At 50.7% G+C, this 22,033-nt stretch overlaps 1 protein-coding gene across 1 annotated transcript in view; it reads left to right on the top strand.

Moving 5' to 3' along the window:
• The window catches only part of GLI2 (GLI family zinc finger 2), a 172,824-nt gene extending 165,745 nt beyond the window's left edge, over positions 1-7,079 (top strand). The window contains 3 exon segments of the mRNA XM_012806881.1: positions 880-1,161; positions 2,663-2,999; positions 4,612-7,079. Coding sequence (XP_012662335.1) covers positions 880-1,161; positions 2,663-2,999; positions 4,612-7,079 — 3,087 coding nt within the window.
• The last annotated feature ends 14,954 nt before the right edge of the window (positions 7,080-22,033 follow it).

Genomic DNA, 22,033 nt, shown 5'->3' on the forward strand with positions numbered 1-22,033 from the left:
AGCTGGCAGTGACACTGGAGCCATCAGAGCCTGCTGAGGCCATCAGCCCCCCACAGATTGAGCATGGGGCAGCCTCTGATTCCCGGGTAGCCAGAGCCCCCTGTGGTGCTAAGGGGAGCCCAGGGAGGAGAGTCAGGCCAGACCCCTGGTGTCCACTGCACCCACCTCTCAGTCCCCACCCAGCCACATAATTGTGTCATGTTTCTAACAGCTTGGACACTTTCTGGGCCCAAAGGGACTTTGCTCCATGGTTTATAAGAGGTTAGAGGAATTTTTAAAGGTCTTTGAAGTCCTCAGAGTCTCTACAGACTAGAGCCAGCCTTGAGGAATGTGTGTGTATGTGTGTAGGTGTCGGGGGTATGTGTATGTGTGTTAATGTGTGCATGTGAGTGTGCGTGTTTATGAGACCAGGACTGGGGTTTGGAAATCTTGGGTTTCCATCCCATTACTGGATGATTTTGAGCAGGTTTCTTTGCTTCCCTGAGCCTGCCTTTCCTCCTCAGAGAAACCAGGGATTCAAGCACTGTCTCACAGGGGTCAATGAACTCATAGCTTGCTGATGATATTACAAATCCCACAGCCCAGTTCCCAAGGAGTAGCACTGTGCTCACAGGAAGCACTTATGCCCCCCTGCAGTCCCTAGCTTCTTGTGGCAGGAGCTCCCTTGGCCATGCACTTAACCTTTATGGAAAGGTAGCAAACAAGGCTGGGCTGGGCTGGGCACAGCCTCCTGCAGGCCTGAGACTGGTGGAGCTCCACAGGTTAGCAGATACAGCTAGGCTCTACCAGGGGACATGGGATGGCTTAAGGAGAACAAGTGCGCCCAGGCACAATCTGTCCTGTACCCCATCCATAACACAGGCCTGGTTCTCGTCCCAGAAACCCTATATCTGCAAGATCCCGGGCTGCACCAAGAGGTACACAGACCCCAGCTCTCTCCGGAAGCACGTGAAGACAGTCCATGGCCCAGATGCCCATGTCACCAAGAAGCAGCGAAATGATGTGCACCTTCGCACGCCACTGCTCAAGGAAATTGGGGAGAGTGAAGCCAGCACCGAGCCTGGTGGCCGGGCTTCTGAGGACAGTGCTGAGGCCAGCAGCACCATCCAGGCCGTGGAGGACTGCCTGCATATCAAAGCCATCAAGACCGAGAGTTCCGGGGTAAGCAGAGCTGGGCAGCCCGGCTGGCGTAAGGCAGTTCCACAGCTGCACCCAGGGCCTAGAACCCCAAAGACAGCTATGGGCTCTGCCCTGTCCTCCCTCTAAGGGCATGGTAGTGTCCCTCCTCTCTTCAACTCGTTTTCCTCCCTTGACCACTTCTGGCCTCACATGGAACCCATCTCATTCAAGTTCCCTTCTGCTGTGAGCTGGCTCCTGCTCACAGGTGTGCAGGGCTGTGAGCCATGGGATCCCCTGTGTCCACGTGGTCAGTCTGCGCGGGCGGGTGGCCCTGCATGTCCACCTTTCCAGCCAGCACCCATGCACTGCTGCCGATCCCCACCCCTCTGTCCCTCTGGGGGTCCTTTTGCTCCCTGGCCTGCACTCCTTTGGTTCTAACCACCTGTTCTTTGTCTCCACCTCTTTTTCCTGACTCTACCTCCCCTAAGGATAGACGGTACTGAGGTGAGCCAAGGAGCTGGGCGGGGCTGTGGGTGTGCTGGGGTGCTGATCCATGCTGCTGCTGAGTGGAGACTAACCTATCAGGCCTGGCTCACAGCCCAGGAAGTGGGTTTGGACAGGCACATGGCAGGGCACTGCAACAAGACCATTGGAATAGGTAAGGGCCAGCAGCAGGCACAGAGCTGGCAGGAGCAAGAGCAGGGGGGACCAGGCTGGAAGAGGGGCAGAGCAGAGAGGAGGCATAAGTCTGGGCCGCAGGGCAAGGGGCCTGCCCTACAGAGGGCCCAGAGAGCCAAGTAGAGGAATGTGGATAGTGCCGTGGGCAAGATCTAGAAGGTCCCTGCGTCACAAAGCTTGTATTCCTATAGGCAGAAGCATGGCAGTTTCCCCAGATAGGGCCGGGACTTGGGGATATTTGGCCCAGCAGCGATCCCAGATGGGCTCCATCCGGGATAAGCTTCATGTGGGCTCAGGTCCCAGGTGACAGGGGATATGCCCAAGTTCTATGACATTCTGCACTATGTCTGTGTGCCATGAGCTCACTGGCCCACTCCACCCAACCCAGAGGGAGGACTGCTTTGCGGTGGCCATTTGGTCAGGGGCTGCATCACACATCCCTCCCTGGGCATCGTTTCCCTTAGTAGCAACCTTTCTCTGGCCTATTGAGACCTCCTTGCCTGGTAGCAGGCACCTAGTCAGCAGGCTTTTATTGTTCCTTGTGTCACCAACCTCACTGTTGCTGGGAAGGCTTCCATACCTTCCTGCATGCCGTCCTGTGTGCCTTCTGCATGCTGGGCACCAGAGACAGTCCAGGTTCATTTCATAGTTGGGAACACTGGGGTTAAGAGAAGCAAAGTGATGTCACCATCTCATGGAAACAGACAAGTGGTGTCTCTTTCTAGAAAAGCTCTTTCTAGAGGCTGCTTCTTACTTTCCACCCCTTTGTGTGCAAGAGTATGGTGTGCATGCAGGCATGGGTGTGAGACCAGGTAAGAGTGTGAACATCCTCTAACTCTATGCCTTCCCACCTCGTCCTCTGCAGCTGTGTCAGTCCAGCCCCGGGGCCCAGTCATCCTGCAGCAGTGAGCCCTCTCCCCTGGGCAGTGCCCCCAACAATGACAGTGGCGTGGAGATGCCGGGGACGGGGCCCGGGAGCCTGGGAGACTTGACGGCACTGGATGATACGCCCCCAGGGGCTAATGCCTCAGCCCTGGCTACCCCCTCCACTGGTGGCTTGCAGCTGCGCAAACACATGACCACCATGCACCGGTTTGAGCAGCTCAAGAAGGAGAAGCTCAAGTCACTCAAGGATTCCTGTTCATGGGCCGGGCCAGCCCCACATACCCGGAACACCAAGCTGCCTCCCCTCCCGGGAAATGGTGAGTCTGAAGACCCAGAGCTTATAGAGGAGTGGGGAGTCTGAGACAGCACCAGCTAGGCCAGCAGTTCTCAACCTGTGGGTTGCAACCCACAAGAACTATATTAAAGGGCCGCAGCATTAGGAAGGTTGAGAACCACTGAGCTAGATTCACATCCACCAAGTGCCATGTGCTGTCTCACTGGATGTCCACAATGAGATAGATCTTACCAGCCCATTGTACAGATAAGAAAACTGAGGCAGGGGGAGGTGCCTGTGGCTCAAGGAGTAGGGTGCCGGCCCCATATACTGGAGGTGGCGGGTTCAAACCCAGCCCTGGCCAAAAACTGCAAAAAAAGAAAAAAAAAGAAAGAAAGAAAACTGGGGCTCAAAGAGGTAAGTGGCAGAGCTGAGATTTAGCCTGTGCCTGTGTGACCCCAAAGCCCATGCTTTTCCACCTACACCATGCTGAATTCCTGTAATCCCCTAAAAATGGGCAGACCCTACTCATATCATCCTCTTCCACATGCAATCATTTATTAGGCACTTTCTGTAGGTACCATGGCAGAAACCCTACAAGGATAGTAGTATAAGGCCAGTTCCAAAGGAGCACATGGTTAGAGGGCTGTGCCACCAGATTCACACTCTACTGTAGGATAAGCCAGGTAGCACCAAAGGCAGAGCTTATGGTAAAGCCATGCAGAGAAAAGGGAAAGCGTGGCCAGCTAGAGTAAAGCAAGGAGGACTTTATGGAGGAGGTGGCACTGTGCTCAGCCTCAGGAGGTGTTGGCCAGGCTTAAAGACAGAAGACATCCTCAGCAAACGTGTCTTGAGTACTTACTCTGTGGCCAGCATTGTGCTGTACACCTGAGTCTCAGCCTACAGGCTGCTCATTATAGTGGACATTGTGACGTACCAACTGTTCTCCCCTAAAGAGAGGATTTGTTGCCCCGACTGTTGGCAGATGGCCTTGAACTCTTAGCCTCCTACAGGGATCTCCAAGGTTGCAGATCCCTGCAACCTGCTACTCCACCCCAGATTACCCTCCACCCCTGGGCGGCCCACATCTAGTGACTGATTAATGCAAGAGCTTAAATGCTCAGCCATCTCAGCCCAATCAGGGCAGCACTGAAGAGCCACTGGGGATCCTAAGCTTCCTTTGAGATCAGCTGGGAATCGTTTCTCTGCCTACTCCTGTGGCCAGACCTTCCTCCTATGAGTGTGGCTCTCAGGGCATGCCCTATAAGCAGCCTGCTCAGTAAACTCCACCTTAGGAGAATCCAACTGGCAACCCCCACCCATACAGGGAGAAGGTACAATATAGGGCCTTTCTGGCTATCCATCCCCTCTCAATAACTGAGTCCTATGGAGAGGCACATCTTCTCTACAGCCGAGGGAACCAGGCAGCGGCAGAGCTGAAACTGGGACTCACGCCTCCTGACTTCCACACTTTTACCCTCTATTTGTTTACTTATTGCTCCTTCTTCCCTTTTTTTCATTCAAAAATCATCTACTTAGTACCTGCTCTGTGCCAGGCCCTGCCCTAGGGCTCTAGGCTCAGCACACTGCCTTAGCATGGTCAGAGCAAGCTGAGTACCCTTGTTCCCTCTGCTGACCCCTCTGCTCTTCCTCAGGCTCCATGCTGGAAAACTTTAGCGGCAACGGGGGTGGCGGCCCAGCAGGGCTGCTGCCCAACCCGCGACTGTCCGAGTTGTCTGCCAGCGAGGTGACCATGCTGAGCCAGCTGCAGGAGCGCCGCGACAGCTCCACCAGCACGGTCAGCTCTGCCTACACCGTGAGCCGCCGCTCCTCTGGCATCTCCCCCTACTTCTCCAGCCGCCGTTCCAGCGAGGCCTCTCCCCTGGGTGCAGGCCGCCCGCACAATGCCAGCTCGGCCGACTCCTACGACCCCATCTCCACAGATGCATCGCGGCGCTCAAGCGAGGCCAGCCAGTGCAGTGGAGGCCCAGGGCTACTCAACCTCACGCCTGCTCAACAGTACAGCCTGCGGGCCAAGTACGCGGCAGCCACCGGTGGCCCACCACCCACACCGCTGCCCGGCCTGGAGCGCATGAGCCTGCGGACCAGGCTGGCGCTGCTGGATGCGCCTGAGCGCGCGCTGCCTGCCGCCTGTCCACGCCCACTGGGCCCACGGCGGGGCAGTGATGGGCCAACCTACGGCCATGGCCACAGCCAAATGGGGGCTGCGCCCGCCTTCCCTCACGAGGCCCTGGGCAGCGGCGCTCGGCGGGCGAGTGACCCTGTGCGGCGGCCGGATGCCCTGGCTCTGCCGCGGGTGCAGCGCTTCCACAGCGCCCACAATGTGAACCCAGGCCTGCTGCCTCCATGTGCAGAGAGGCGAGGCCTCCGCCTGCAAAGCCACTCGAGTGCTGACAGCAGCCTAGCCCACAGCGCATATTCGCCCCGGCCGCCCAGCATCAGTGAGAACGTGGTGATGGAGGCCATGGCCGCCGGGACAGACAGTGTCGGACCTGACGCTGACCTGGAGCTTCAGGAGGACGACCTGGTGCTGCCCGATGACGTGGTACAGTACATCAAGGCGCATGCCAGTGGCTCTCAGGATGAGAGCTCTGGGCAGGTATATGCCACAGAAGGCACCAGTTTCTCAGACAACCCCAAACTGCCTAGCCCAGGGCTGCACAGCCAGCGCAGGATGGTGGCTGCAGATTCTGACCTGGGCCCCTCAGCCCCTGTGCTGGGAGGCTGCCAGCTGGGCTACGGGACCCCCTCCAGCCTGAACAAAGATAACATGCCTGTGCAATGGAATGAGGTGAGCTCCGGCACCATGGATGCCCTGGCTAGCCAGGCAAAGCAACCACCCTTTCCTCAGGGCAACCTTGCCACAGTGCAACAAAAGCCAGCCTTTGGCCAGTACCCAGGCTACAGTCCACAAGGCCTTCAGGAGAGCCCTGGGGGCCTGGACAGCACTCAGCCACACCTTCGGCCCCGGAGCAATACCTCCTCCACACCTAGGGTTAACTACATGCAGCAGCTGCGACAGCCAGCAACAGGTGGCCAGTGTGCCAACATGACCACCGTTATGAGCCCCCAGACAGGCTATGGGCAAGCCCACTCCCAGCTGAGCCCCAGCACCGTCAGTGGTGCCCTGAACCAGTTTCCCCTATCCTGCAGCAACATGACTGCCAAGCCAGGCCACCTGGGGCACCCTCAGCATGCAGAAGTTGCCCCTGACACCATCATGATGGGCAGTCGTCTTAGAGAACTTGGGGTCCCCAATTCTACCCTGGCTGGGGGCCCACCACCTCATCCAGTCCAGAGCTACCCACAACAGAGCCATCACCTGGCAGCCCCCATGAGCCAGGAAGGATACCGCCAGGGCCCTGGCCTCCTGCCTTCCCACCAGCCTGGCTTCATGGAGCCCCAGCCAGGCACAATGGGCGTGTCTGCTGCAAGCTTTGGCCTAGTGCAGCCCCGTCCACCCCTTGAGCCTAACCCTGCTGGCCGCCACCATGGAGTGCGTGCCGGACAGCAACAGTTGGCCTATGCCAGGGCCACTGGCCATGCCATGGCTGCTGTGCCAGCCAACCAGGAAACAGCGGAAGCTGTGCCCAAGGGAGTGATGGGCAACATGGTGTCGCTGCCACCTCAGCCGCCTCCACAGGACATGGGTGGGGCCCAGGACCACAGCATGCTCTACTATTATGGCCAAATCCACATGTATGAACAGGATGAAGGCCTGGAGAACCTCGGAGGCTGCCAGGTCACACGGTCCCAGCCACTGCAACCACAAGCCTGCCCAGACAGCATCCAGCCCCAGCCCTTGCCATCCCCGGGGGTCAACCAGGTGTCCAGCACCGTGGACTCCCAGCTCTTGGAGGCCCCCCAGATCGACTTCGATGCTATCATGGATGACGGCGATCACTCGAGTTTGTTCTCGGGGACACTGAGCCCCAGCCTCCTCCACAGCCTCTCTCAGAGCTCCTCCCGCCTCACCACCCCCAGAAATCCCCTGACTCTGCCCTCCATCCCCACAGGCATCAGCAACATGGCCGTGGGTGACATGAGTTCCATGCTCACCAGCCTGGCTGAGGAAAGCAAGTTCCTGAACATGATGACCTAAAGCTCAAGCCCCAGTGCCAACTGGACCCAGAGGGGCCATCACTTCCCAGAGCATGGAGGTTTCACCCTTTTTGCCTTTTTCCCAAAAAGTATTAAATAGACCTGAGGGATTTTTGTGAATGGCTAGTTCAGATGACAGATATTTTAAGAGAAGGTTTATGGGCATGTTCTCTGGTCTTTGGGTTATTTTTCAGAACACTTAAAAGGAAAAAGTCTCAATAGGAAAGGAAAAGAAGGAATGAAAAACCTACACACACACAGTGCTTTCCAGCCTTCCTTGTTTATGGGAATATGCTTTTCTGGCTTCTTTGCTTCCGTCTTTGGGCTAATGAGGGATTATATGGGCCAAGAGCTTTCTAAGGACATGCAGAAAGAGGGTAGGAGAACCACATGTGGGTTGGAATCTGAAAGCATAGTGGATATTCTGCTTCTAAAAGATGAGCTGATTGTTCTTCTGCCTGCAAAGAAAAGGAATTCCTGGCCTGTTCGAATTCTTCAATGAAGCTTAATGCTTGTGGTCTCTAATGTCCCTTGCCATGGAGAAACAAAATAGATTCTACCTGGGTGATTTGGAAGCACATCCTGATTCCAGGTTTGATAGACCGGGCATCTCTACCCCATAAAGCCACGTTTGGGACCTGCAGCCCATCCAAGTGTATATGAATAAACAGAGTATGTAAGTATCACCAGAAAAAGTAAAGAAATAATTGTACTACTTGGGGAAAATCCAGTCACTGCCCTGGCCTCTCCAGACCCTATTCAATGTTTGTATGTAGAATGTGGCCCTTCCTGAAAAGAACACTTGTCTCCATATACCTCGGGGCTGCTTTGATATTGTGGGGGGGTGACCAGGGCATGAGGAGGTGAGGGTGCACCTGGGGCCCAGCCTCAGGCTGCCCTGAGGGTCTCCCAGTAGGAAGAAGTCACATGTTTACCTGAATCCCTTTTCTCCACTACACTATCCCCCTACTTTACATGGAAAACTCCAGGGCTTGAAGGCAGCCTCTGCCCAGGCTCCCTAGGCTGCACCACCCACTCACCAGCAGCCCGGAAATCTCCACCATGCCACAGCAGTCTGTTCTGGTATCATCTGGATTCCCTTCTCTCCGCCCTCTTGGTCATTTGTCAGAGAATGATGACATCCATGGTGTTCTGGGTGAGGGTGGAAAGGTGAAGGGGTTGGTCCTTTGGACTCTGATGGACTGTCACTAATTTTTCCCGTTTGGTATGACCAAGCCCCACCTAGAAATGGAATTTGGAACTGGCTTCAGAAGACATCATTCCTGAACATAACCGTAGGGCGACGTGGTGCATCTTCCACACACCACACACATGAGTACACAAACGTGTATCCCCAAACTTCTCATGTCGAATTTGTGGCATCCTTGCCAAACCAATGACACTACTTTGAGCTTGATTCTGGCTGTGGCCCTGGCTTCAATGAGGACTGTCCTAGGAGAATCTGTAGACAGGGCCGAAATTATCTGGGCCTTCTGCATCTCAACACATTAATCTCTGTTAAGGTCCAGAGACAAGGCCAACTCCAAACCTGAGCCAAGGGACATTGCCAACAGTCTGTGGCTCTGTGGTGGTGGTCATTCATTTCACTCGCCATTCCTGACCTGTGTATATTCTGTACAGAAGACACCGTCCCTGAATATACTGTAGGTGAATCGTTCAGCCAAATTTATATTTCCAAAACATTTTTAGCTTTTTCTACATGCTATGAATTGAAATGACATGCTCAAATTGTAAATACGTCTTTTTGTACATTAAAAAAGTAATTTTTTCATAATTTATCTTGTCTGTCTGCTTCTCCCTTGACAGTAGTTAATGAGAACCTGGCAGTAAATTTGGTGCATTTGAACAGAAATTAGGCAGTATTTTTTCTTAATGGTGTCAAAATTGACTATCCTGCCTTAGCCAAGAAATGTTTAATGCTGAGGCATTTATTGGCTGTTTGTTCATCATCTCCTTGGGGGTGGGCAGGGTTCGATGTTTTACAGTGGATATCTGGCTGTTCCTCCAGTGACTGGTCTGAATATCTACGTTGATTTACAGGGCATAGAACCAAACCTTCCACAAACCAGAGTCCTCTTTCTGATGGAGCACATTTGGTTTGGGGTGGATGTGGAGCGGAGAAGATGAGCAGCTCCCCCAGGCTCTCATGCAGGCAAAATGAGATATCCCAAGCAGATAGATGGCAACTCCAGGATGGTCAGCACCCAGCTGTGAGCAAAAAGGCCCATGGAGCCCTGCTATGAGTGGGAGCCAAGACCCTTGGGTGGCCACCTGACAGGATAGGGAGTGCCTGGGTCTGACAAGCTGTTGACAGCAATCGAGCCATTGCAGTAAACCTCAAGGGAGCCCATGAGTGAGGTGTGAGGCTCTGCCTGGGTTTGGGACAGATTTTGGAACTGAGGTTGGGGGGTAGGGAAGGAAGCCCCAGGACTGAGTCAGTATTGGAGGCTCCTTCTGAGGGCCAGCATGCCAGGTGTCTACACTTCTAGCCCAGCCTCCCCTCCAGGAGAAAGCCTTAGCATACAAATTGGACTATCTGGAGATCAAAGCCACATGGGGCATCACCTTTGCCTAGAGGGCATTCAGCTCAAAACTAGTTCTGTGGGATGAAACCAAGTGGATAGAACCTCTAAGGAAAACAGCATTCAGCAGATTTCTTTGCTGCAGGCATCCCAGAGCCTTCACTGTGTGGCAGGGGAACCGGGATTCAGGCCAGTTTCTTGTTGGAAAGATTGCAGTCTCCGGGGCTCAATCCTCCCTCCTTCCCAAGGAGGATTGACTGTCTGACGCACACATATACAAGAGGAACTGACCATGCCTGGTTCTGCCCTTTGCTGTCCTTTGAAAGCTTATCTTCATTCCTTCTCTGCTTCGCCAACTCTTCTGTCTCAGAAGCAGCTCTGCCCTGCTTTGTGGGGAGGGAGAGCCCTAATGTGATTCAATGCTGTTTTGGATGAGGTGACCCGGGTATTAAGGAGCCCATCATGGCCTTTCAGCAGAGCCTCCTCCTCTGTATCTGCTGGGACCACAGTTGTGCTGCATGACAATGTGAAACCTCAGCACCATATAACAATAAATATTTATTTAGCTCACAAACCTGTGGGTTAGCTGACGCAGGCTGGACTTGCCTGGGCTGGGTCAGCTCAGGTCAGCTAATCCGGACAGCTTGTCCTTGCTCCGCGTAGCTTTCGCTTTCCTCCCAGGCTCAGGATGCTACCAATGGCAAAAGCACAGGAGGGCACACAGACAGACACAGGTCCCCAAAGCAAGTCACAGGGCCACATCCATCATCACAAAGTGGGGAGGAGTAGAATGTAGGAGGGAGGAGTAGGAGTAGAATGGGGAGGGGGAAAGTGAATGTTTCTCAACAATCACACGTTCTACCACAGTCTGTCCTGGTAGGGACAACTGTTAATGTCCCACAGGAGGGCACTGGAAAATTTGCCCTTGGCAGCAGAGCACCTTTCAGCCTCTTCCTGCCTGTAGGAAGTTGCGAGTCTCAGGTCCTTTATGTTTCAGTCTGAAGTTCTCCTTCAGCACACACTGCCAAGGCATTTGCCTGTGGCACTTTATCGAACTTCCTCTGGGCTGTCTGTGTGTTTGAGTCCAGGCCAACCATGTGCCAGATGCCACGTCCACAGTTCCTTTGGTGATGAGCCTCCCTCTGCATTTGCTAACTGGGGCCACCACACCAGGCTGCTGTGGGCCGTGCCCTGAAGGTTCCTAAGCATCCTATTGTGGCTAAAAGGATATTGTGGGTGCTGCCTTACTCTTTTCAGATGAAGGGCATTATAGTCAAGTGCACAACCTTGATTTTGTCTCTACTTTGAGACTTATTTCACTGGCTCTGCCCTGGATTTGGTCTTGACCTCCCAGCCAAATCTTAATTTAAGGATCTTTTACTGACTGGAGAAGGCTAAAAATGAGAAATAATTTTGTTTTCTAAATTCTGCTTCTAAGCAGGCCAGTTCCATTCATTAGCAGCTCAAAGAAGCTCATGTTTACAATGTCCTACCTGGAAACCATTCTGCCCAACTCCACTAATTCATAGGTACATTTTTCTCCCAAATTATTACAGGCAAATGTCACTCTGCCAAATAACCCAGGTTGCCACTTTTCTTGCAATTTTGTCAGCCTCTTCTAAGTTCCCTCACTGCTCAGTTCCATACTTATGTTGTGTATTTTAGGAGCAGCTGTCCCTTATACAAGATATCAGTTACTGAAGCCTAATAATGCTGCCTAATTAAAACACCTATCAACAAGAAGCATGTCGTTAGCTGATGGATCCACCAGTCAGATGAGGTGGGCTAACCTAGGATGGGCTTGCTGAGGAGGCCCAGCCCTGCCCCATGCCCCTCCTGCCCTGGGGCCAGAGGAGTGCACCAACATTTAGTGGTGAAAGCAAAAGTACAAACAGGCAAGTGAGAATACGAGAGGAATCTTTGGGCCTAGTCTAGGAATAGGAGGAAGTCTCATAGCTGAGCTCCAGGTTAGTGGAAGGGGGAAGCACATTCCTATACAATGAGGGGAGATGGGTATGGGAACGGTAATCCCACCTACCCCACCTGCAGACTCAGCTCTTCATACAATAAGACTGACATTGTAACCTCCATCTGTCTCTTGAGTCTGTGTTGGTTCTAAACCCAGAAGAGGAAAAGAGAAGTGGCACCCTGTAGCCACTGATATGCTGAAGCCAGCTCCTGTGTCTCTTCCCAGCTCTGAGTTCAAAGACTTCACACTGGTGACTTAAAACTGTCTGTGTCGGGAGAATTTACACCATGGGAATCAGCAAACACTACAAATCAAGGCTCCCCCCTCCTCATCACCAGAGGACTTGTGAACACTTACCAGCATATATCACAGCATCCCCATTACATGATAGATAGTTTGATGTGCCCAGTGGTCCCTTCCAAGTTCTGTCCACAGAACTCATTTTGTGGAGCACCTTCTGAGTCCAGAATGCCATGGGCATGGCTACCTAGATCACCTGGTTTACAGACTTTAGAAGTCACAGAAATGTCTGTTCAAATGGAATTTAAGAGCACAGTTAAAAGTGGAATTTATCTGGCTGATGCTGGGAGCAGAACCCACACATGTCCCTTATTCCCACCTCCTCTGGCCACCCCTGAGGGCAAGCAGAAGCAGCTAAGAGTCCATAGAGTAGAGTCTGAAAACCAGATACCTAGTTCAACACCAAATAAATTGAAGCCCAGAAAAGTCGCAAGCAAGTTAGAAAAATAGCTAGAACCCCTCCTTTGTAGCATCGACCTTTATCCCCTCTCTCTGTCCCCTGGTAGCTGCGGGGTTCCAGGGGGCAGGGGCAGTGCCTAATTGATCTGGTCTTCTCTGTGTCCCACATGTGGAAACCCGTCCCCAGTTTCATTAAATCTGCTGTTTGTTTCCAAATCAGGTAATTCTAGAAGGCTTTATGGAGGAGAGAGAAGTGAACAAATCTTTGAGAGATGAGCAGAAATTGGATCTGATAAGTGGCCTTTCCAGAATGTATTTGAATAGAGGCCACATCTAGAGGTATCTATTAAGAATTCTGAGCACAGAGATGAAGATACAGAAGCTTCAAGGCTGTCCGTGAGAGAGACTGGGGTTTTTGGGTTTGGTTTGGTTTGGTTTTTTTTACTGGATGCTGGGTGAAAGAGAGAGAGAAATGCCCAGAATGATATGCTTCTTATCTTTATCAGAGACTCATCTTCTCTAACTATTATAACTATTTTTATCCTGGGAGAAAACACATATTTTTCTGGAAAAAGAAAAGAAAGAGGAAGAGTGAGAGAGAGACAGGGGAACCCCCACTAGGAAGATGCTATAAATGAAAGATAATGTCTGTCTTCCAAAATCCACACCTTCTGTTTTCTTGCTCTGCCCCCAGGTGAGTGTTATATGGAAGATTTCTGGCCCCTCGTCCAGTCTGGCATCTGCATGCTGCTGCAAGGCGTCAGTCTTGCCCTAACCTGCAACCGGGAGGCTGGGGGCTGAGCAGAGACCAAAGGCTTTGAGGGCAGACTCTCACAGTAGAAGCAACAGATGCCCTGTCACGATGAGCTGATGGTCTCAAACTCCAAAATGCACACCACAGGCCTGCCCTGGCTCCACAAAGCTTACTACTGAGGGTGTTTCCTTAGGGTGTAGGTATTGAAGTCTGTTGAAAAAAGATCAATATCACTCAGGCCCTCCAAATTTGTTGCATGAATGAATGAATGAGTGAGCCCGCAGTTAAATTCTAAGCCCTCATCAGCTGATCCCGAGCCACCTGACAATTTCCTGCAACTGAGTGAGTGCTAAAGACCTACCTGGTCACACACTGGCTTTTCTCTGCACTCAGGGCCTTTGTACTAATTAGTTCAATTCTGAAACATTCCTTGAGCTCAGAAGGAATGTTTCTGCTGTTCCTGAAAGATGGTCAGCCTTCCAGTTTCTGTTCATCTCCTCTCCTCCCTTCCCTTTCTCCTCGTGTTCCTTCTTTCTCTCTCCTTCTCTCTCTTCTTCCTCTGCCTCCCCCTCCCTCCCTCTCTCTCTCCTAGGAGGCAGGGATCAGCTAATAGTCAGAGACATGAAAGCTCAGTGTGGTTTGAACAGGAAAAAAGATTTGATCCAGGTTTTGAAAGATTAATAGGAGTTTGAAGGGACTGAAGATTTCTCATCAGAAACCAGAGAGCCCAGAAGTAAGTGAAATATTTTTGAAGTGCTGGGAGAAAAAAGCACTGTCAACTCAGAGCTCTTTATTTATGAAAATATCCTTCAAGGATGAAGGTAAAATAGATACTCTGAGATAAATGGACATTCTCAGATAAAGAAAAAGTGTAAGAATTCATTACCCACAGACCTGCTGTAAAAGGCAAAAGAGAAATGATACCAGAAGGAAACCCGGAGCATCAGGAATGAATGAAAAGCAACAGACCTGTTAAGCGTTGTGTTATAGACACAGTAGACGCTTCTGCCTTCTTGGGCTCTTCAAAAATATGCTCAACAGGCTTGGCACCTGTGGCTCAAGTGGCTAAGGCACCAGCCACATGCACCGGAGCTGGCGGGTTCAAATCCAGCCCAGGCCCACCAAAACAACAATGACGGCTTCAACCAAAAAATAGCTAGGCGTTGTGGCGGGCACCTGTGGTCCCAGCTACTTGGGAGGCAGAGGCAGGAGACTCTCTTGAGCCCAGGAGTTGGAGGTTGCTGTGAGCTGTAATGCCACGCACTCTACCCAGGGGGACAGCTTGAGGCTCTGTCTCAAAAAATATATATATATATGTTCAACAGTTAAAAAAAATATATAACATTATGGGGTTTTCAATATAGGTAGATGCCTTGAGATAAATATTATACAAAGCGAGGAGGGTTAAGGACCTATACAGGGCTGTATAACTACATTCCACTTGAAGTGGGAAACTATTGACTCTTAGACTGTGAAAAGTTAAGCACATATGTTGTCATCCCTAGCGCAATCAGAAAAAACAAACAAACTACACAAAGGGATATAGGCAAAGCCACAATAGAGGAATTGGAATGGAATGGAATTCTAAAAAATTGTTCAAGGAACCCAAAAGAGAAGGAAAAGGAAAACAGGAATAATAATAAGAAGAAGAAGCAGAGAAAACAAATAGAAAACAAAATAAAATGGTAGACTAAATCCAAACATCGATAATTACATAAAATGAAAATAGTTGAAAAACCTCAATTAAAAGACAGAGAATAAAGTCGGGACACTCACACTACCTAGTTTTAAAACTTACTCTACATGCCCTCAACACACAGTGTGACCTTGGTGATGGGAGAAACACCCCTGGTGGAAGGGGATAAGCAGGACAGGCCAACTAGGTTTGTATGCCACAAGACCTAACAACAGGTATTACGTTTTTAAAGGGGTTTTATAAAATAATAAAATAAAAGGACAAGAAACAAAGACCATATGGCCCACAAAACCTAAAATCTTTACTCTTTTACCCTTCACAGAAGACATTTGCCAGCCCCTGGAATAGAGAATCCAGAAATAGACCCACACAGATATGATAATTGATTTTCGATAAAGGTGCAAAGGCAATTCAATGGAGAAAGGACGGGCTGTCTTTTCAACATACGATGTTGGAACCATTGGATATCCATAGGCAGGAAAAAAAAAAAGGAAACTTGACCTTATATCCCATACAAAAATTACCTAAAAATAGACCACAGATCTACTATAAAATACAAAATTATAACATTTTAAGAAGCAAACATAGCAGAAACAGATCTTTATGCCCTAAGAGGTTAAACAAAAAGTTCTTATACGTGACGCACACTAAAGGGACCCAGAAAAAAAGAAATTCAAGGAATCAGACTTCATAAAAATTAAACTATGTTCTCTGTAAAAGACAGTGTTAAGAGAATGAAAAGACACAATACTGAGTGGGAGAAAATGTTTTTTCATCATATATCCAACGTGTGTCCACATCATATAAAGAGCTCTTAAAATCAACAGTAAGAAGATAAATAATCCAAATTTTAAAATGGGCAAAGACTTGAACAGATGCTTCTCTAAAGAGCAGGTGTCCTCAAACTATAGCCCGCGGGCCACATGCAGCCCGCCTAGGACATTTATCCCGCCCGCCCAGTATTTGGTGTTTTTCCTGCCGCTGCTTGTCCTGCTTAGCAGCCGGCTGGTCTCGGGGCCCTCAGTCCGGCCCTCTAACGGTCTGAGGGACAGTGAACTGGCCCCTTGTTTAAAAAATTTGAGGACCCCTGCTAAAGAGGATACCTGGATGGCAAATAAGCATAAGAAAAGCTGTTCCCCATCATTGCCATGAGGGCAATACAAATTCAACTGCAATTAGATACATCCACCTAACCTCTGCTTTTCATCAGCTCTTCCCTCTGCAGAGACGATGCATCTTCACTTCCCTCAAAGCTACAGGCCCTGCCTATAGGAAGTGGGAAGAGGCCATGAACTCTGCTATCCTTATCCATTAGGTTGATAAATCGCCCACACCCAAAATCATTTCAAGGATGCAAAAAGACCAGACATATAAAATACCTCCCCCTTAGTGGGTGTTCAACAAGCTTTCCTGCCTCCATGCCAGGAGCTGTCACCATCAGGGCAATATCCCTTTGGCCAATAGACTGGAGACAGAAATACCCCTGGAAGAGAGTACCTTCCCTCAGTCCCACCTGCCATTGCAAGAATTCATTTCAGCAGGGACACTGGTCCTAAAAATCAGTCTGAGGGCACTTTTGAGACATGGTGGCCTTGCAATGTGTCAACTTCGCTAGGCTTAACCAGGCTTCCCACTGCTATCTTTCCACTGGCCACAGCCATCCTTCACCCTCCTCCACTTCTGGGTGAGGCTTGTATGTTTTGCCCCATGATGAGGGTCCCTGGCTTTGGAAAGACACTCATACTATCCAGATCAGAGGCAACAAGTGCTGAGGGGTTTCAGCCTGTCCTTGTGGCCTCAAGCTTGTCCTTGCTCCCCATTCTGCAGATGTCTTCCCTTCCTGACCACCTGCCTGTGGATTTCAAGGTCCAGCACCAGACATGATGACAAGTGTCTTCCCAGAGACTGCTTGGCCAGTCCCACAATTTTGAAGGGTCAGATTCCTCTAGCAAATCTACTTCTGTCTCTCTCTTCTATCTAATTACCAATATGTCTATCATCTTTCTATCACCTATTATCTATCTATCATCTATCACCAACCTATCTACTCTCTGTCAATCGTCATCCATCCGTCACAGTGGTTCTGTGTCCCTGCTGAAGGCCTGGCTGGTACATGATGTGGGAAGGAAGATAGCTCTGAAGGTGTGGCATGGCTTCCAAGGGCTGGCCTGGGAACCTGCCACAGCTACTGTGGGCCAGGAGCTGTCCTCAGTGTGGACTCTGACTCAGGCACTGCGCCAAGTATGTTACATTTGTTGGGCAGGTTATCTGTTGTCACAAAAGTGCTGGAAACACACCATCCCAAAATCTATGGGCTTAAAGCAATGGTCGTTGTTCTCTCTGATCTATGGATCAGCCAGGATGGACGGGTCTGTGCTAGGCATGGCTTGTGTCCCTGCCCTACACATGGTTATTCCAGGGCCCAGGCTGAAGGGGCAGTAGTGACCCAGGAGGGGACTCTTTTCACGTGATGACAGAAACTCAAGAAGACACACAGGAATTTGTGAAGCTCCCTAAAGCCTGCACTCAGGACTGGCCACTGTCACTTCCATCCCACTCCATTGGCCAAAACAAGAGACAAGGCCAGATCCAAACTTACCCCAGAGATGCAGGGGTAAGGAATTTTATTCCACTCATGAGAAGGGCAAAGCTCTGGCATGGACTCCAGGCAAGGTGAAGAATCGGGACCAGTGATTTTGTCTGCCACACAATGCTTACTCTGCAGCAGGCACTGTGATAGGCAGGTCACACTAAGTGAGCTGAGTGAGCCTCACAACAGTCTGTAAGATAGGTGGGCACTGGATCATCTCTACTTGGGTTAATTTGTCCAAAGTCACTGCCTCTGCATGGCAGATGGGCATTCAGATCAGGCAGTCTAACCCAGAGCGTTGGCCTCACTGTGGTGAGAGTGGTGAGCTAGAGGGGGCTGGCAGCTCCCGGAGGCATGAGGGTACATGGTGCTGTGAGGCAGTGGAGTAGGCAGACTGAATGAGTCAGAGAGTTGGGGAAGACTTCTGAGACGATAGTGACAGAGAGATGACCACACAAAAGGGGCAGGGAGGGGTATTCCAGGCAAAGGGAAGGGCATGTGAGGGGCTCTGAGGTACGGAGCAGGGAGAATGTTACAAATGGTAAGTAAAGATACTGGCATGGCTGGCAGAGGGTGAGGGGCTAGGGGTAGGGGAGAAGCCCAGCAGTGCAGGGCCTTGCAGGCCAGGGGCAGGCTTGCTTTCCCCAAGAGCTTTAAAACACAGAGTATTTCCCACGGGAGTGGCACAGTAAGACCTGTGCATGGGAAAGGTCTGCTAGCTTCAGGGTGGAGCAGGGCTTGGTGGGAAGGACGAGGGAGCACCAAGGCACCTTCTGCCCTGTGGGGTCCAGGGCAGAAGTGCGGATGGATGGTGATGGTGGATTCAAGAGCTACTTGGGTGAAATCATCAGGACTTGGCAAGGAAGCGAAGAGGAGGAGAGAGGACAGTGGCAGGGAGCAATCCAAGTCTTAGACTCACCTGACCCTGACATGGGGTGCACTGGACAAAAGCAGCACACCTGGGTGCGGACAGAGTGGGCACAGCAGAGGGGGACATCGTGAGCTCAGGTTTGGACACGTTGAGTCTGATGTGCTTCTGAGATATCCAAGGAGAGAAGCCTGCGAGGCTTTAGGAGTTATGGGTCTGGAGAGAGCGCAGAGGAGAGCCCCGGGTCACGGAGCCGACCTGTGCTTCAGGGGCACAGAGCAGAGCCTGGCAACCAGGGACGAGCTTACCCAGGGCGAAGCGCAGCCTCAGAGGAGAGGGCCTGCTCAGGAGCCTTGAGAAATGCCACAATCCAGGGCCAGGCCCAGGAGGGCCAGGCTGCCAGGGAGCCTGAGAAGGAACAAGCAGGAGAGGAACCCGTGGTGGGGTGTGCCCCAGACTCTAGGAATAGCACCTCCCACGAGAGCCAGCGGCAGCGGTGGAGGCTCCTCATTGCCATGAAGTTGGGCAACCTCAGAGCCAGCCTTGGCCTTGTTTTCTCTCTTGTCCCACACCCAATCTCTCAGGAAATCCTTTTGGCTCTAAATTCAGAGAAATATGCAGAACCTGTTTGCCAGATTTTTGCCATAACTCCCTGGGGCCTCCATGGTGCCTCCTAATACCAGTCAGCAAAAAATTGAAAAAAAAAAAAAGATTGGCTAGCCACTTCCTAAAGCACTGGTGGTACGATTCTGCTAGGGTGGATGTTTGCGCAAGAAACCATCAGATCAGAACTCTCTTTCCCTCTCTCATGCTCTGCTCCACTGCTCTATTCATTTCATCCACTTGGCTGCCTTGCTGGCCCAAAAACACTGCCCCAGGGCCTTTGCACTAGTTATTCCCCCACCTGACATGCTGTCCCTGTTGATAGAGTCATGTGACTCAGATCTCGTCTCCTCCAGGTTTTGCTATACTAACCACCCTACTTAAAGTTAGAAAACCACCCTCATCCCCATCCCCTTGCCTGTATTTTTTTCCCATAGCACAAATGAGCTTCAAGCGCACTATGTACTTTACACTTGCTGAATGAGAATGAACTCACTGGTGATGGGAGCGGGTGGTGTGTTGGTGTGTGATGGAGCAGAAGTCAGGCTGGAGAGGGCAAGAAGAGTGGGCGGTGAGAAATGGAGGTAAGGAGATAACTCTTTACACAAGTTTTCCAGCAAAGGAGAGAATGATATTCGGAGATTTTGTATGTGATTTTTTTTTCAATGGGAAAGACTTCAGCGTGTTCCAGAGTAGCTGAGACAACCAGAGGGGGAGACCCCAAATAGACAAATGGGGGGGGAGGGTGGCAAGAGCATGTGTGGGGAGCCAAAATAGGGGGTGGGGGTGGGGACAGCTAACCTCAGACAGCCCAACAGACAATGCCCTGCTGGAACAGGAGGGAAGGAAAGAAGAGAAGAGCAAGAGAGGCCTGGAGACGCACCTCCAGGAATTAGAGACAGCTTCTCTCCTGGGCCCTGATGCAGGCACTGGGTGTTCTGCTGGGAGAGGGGTGATCAGAGGCCCGAGAAGGGTGCAGAAGTTTTGGGATACCTGGGGAGTGGGATGTCTAGAGAAACCCCAAGGACCTTCCGAGGATGGTGATCACCAATTGATGGAAGGACTCCACGCCCCTGGAGGGCCTTGTTCCCGCAGAGTTGGGCAGCTCAGGGGTCTGGAGAGAGAAGGGTTGAACAGAGGGTTGTCCGTATTGGCACTGACTAGAGACCTAGGGAGGTTGTGACAACAGTCAGCCTCAGCGGAACAAGCCCTAGTACATATCTGGGGCGATGCCAGGGAGCCAAATATGTCACTTCCCTCTTACGTGGGCATTCTCTCTTACTCCAGGTCCAGATTGGGATTCAGGGACAGTGCCTCTTTCAGGGAGCTGCCTCTCTCCCTGAACGAAATTGCTCTGGGGCATGGGAGGAATTATGTCTAAATGTAAAGCTTTACAAGGTGGGGAGGAGAACCCATTAGGCTGGCTGCCGGCGTCCCTGCAGTGTGGCCAGCTGCTGGGGCTGGAGGTAATTCCCCCACGCCCTTTATTGCCTCTGCTCCGCAGGAGTGACACTGGGCCCTGGTTTACGAGCTGTCAATAGGGCTGTGTTTTATATTACAGGCCAGGCGATTTATGGGCCGCCCCAGCATTCTGTAGACAGCCATTTGGCCAAGGAAGAAAATGACCTAACACTTAAGAAATTTGGAAGCCAGAAAACAGCTTTTGAGTGTGTGTGTGTGTGTTGCACACATGTAACTATGTCTGTGTCTACTCAGTTTCGTCTGTCTACCTTACCAGTATTAGAAAACAAGGACAGCTCCATTAAATATGTTGGCTATCAAAATGCAATGAAATAAAATGACTCATTTCCTTCTGGACAAGCCTTTGCATCATATATTGACAAATGAGGGAATTTTTTGTTTTTTGGTTTTTTTTTTTTTTTGGCAATAGCAGGTAACCAGGTGGTCAGCTCCTGCTAAATCAACCTGAATTCTTTTCTTTCTAGGTAGGTCTAGCTCTCAGCAGAACGAATGGTAAAGTCTCCCATGAGAGAATTTGCTACATTTTGCTGAAATACCTGTTTTAGGCCTACCTTCCCACTAGACTCTGAGCACCCAGAGCAAGGCCATGTTTCCTTCAGTTTTGTCTTTCTGGGGCTCCTTTAATTGTACCTGGTACCATAATCAGGGCTTAATTGCTGCTTGTTGAATTAATGCTTGAATCAGTGAGTTCTCTACCTGGGCACTGAAGGCATCTGCTGAGCGTTGTTCTCCCCACTGGACAGTGGGCATAGACCAACACATGGGAGGCACTGTGAAATGTACATTGGACCAGCATGGACTGAACCAGGCAGAGAGTTTGGGCCAGATGACCATGAATGAGTGGATGTGCAGCAGGTAGACCCATCTCAGATGGTGAGTGGTCTGACTTGGCCATTCCTCTTGGTCATGTTGCTGGTCCTCCCTCATCCCCCAAGCTCTCAGACCCCATCTTCATCCATCCCTCTGCTTTCTTTCCCTAGCTGTGCTCTCAAGGCTTTCAATACCCTTTATGTGCCAATGACTCTCAAATGTACGTGCGTACCTCCCCCATGAACTCTAGACCCATATTCAACTTCCAATTTGACTCATCGCACCTCCAATTTAATACTCATCCCCAAACTGTCTTCTCTAGTCTTCCTCAAAAATCCAAGAGCCATTTGTGATTTTATGTGTCAACCTGACTGGGCCATAGGGTGCCCAAAAAGTTGGTTAAACTTTATTCTGGGTGTATCTATGAGGGTCTTTCTGGGTGAGATTTATATTTGACTAACTGAGTAAAGCTGACTGCCTTCCCCTATGTGGGTGGACCTCATCCAATCAATCCATTGAAAGACTGAATAGAACAAAAAGACAGAGTAAGAAAGGATTCTCTCTCTGCCTGACCATTTTCAAAGTGAGATATTAGTCTTCTGCCTGTGGTCTTGGATTTAGACTAGAGATGACACCATTAGCTCTCCTGATTCTCAGGCCGTCAAACTTGGAATGGAACTAGACCAACAGCTCTCTGGGTCTCCAGCTTGCCAACCACAGATCTTGGGACTTTAATTCATTATAATCTCTCTCTGATACACATATATACTTCTAGTGTAGTATATATGTATGACCACACAATAGTCCCCCTTTATCCACAGAGGATACATTTGAAGACTCCCAATGGATGCCTAAAACCACAGAAACTATTGACACTATATGTACTACGATAAAGGTTTAATTTATAAATTAGGCATAGTACTCCTATACTGTGTAAGAGC

This window comes from Otolemur garnettii, unplaced genomic scaffold (genome assembly GCF_000181295.1).
Source record: "Otolemur garnettii isolate 467f Iridium unplaced genomic scaffold, OtoGar3 scaffold00059, whole genome shotgun sequence".
Lineage (NCBI taxonomy): Eukaryota > Metazoa > Chordata > Mammalia > Primates > Galagidae > Otolemur > Otolemur garnettii.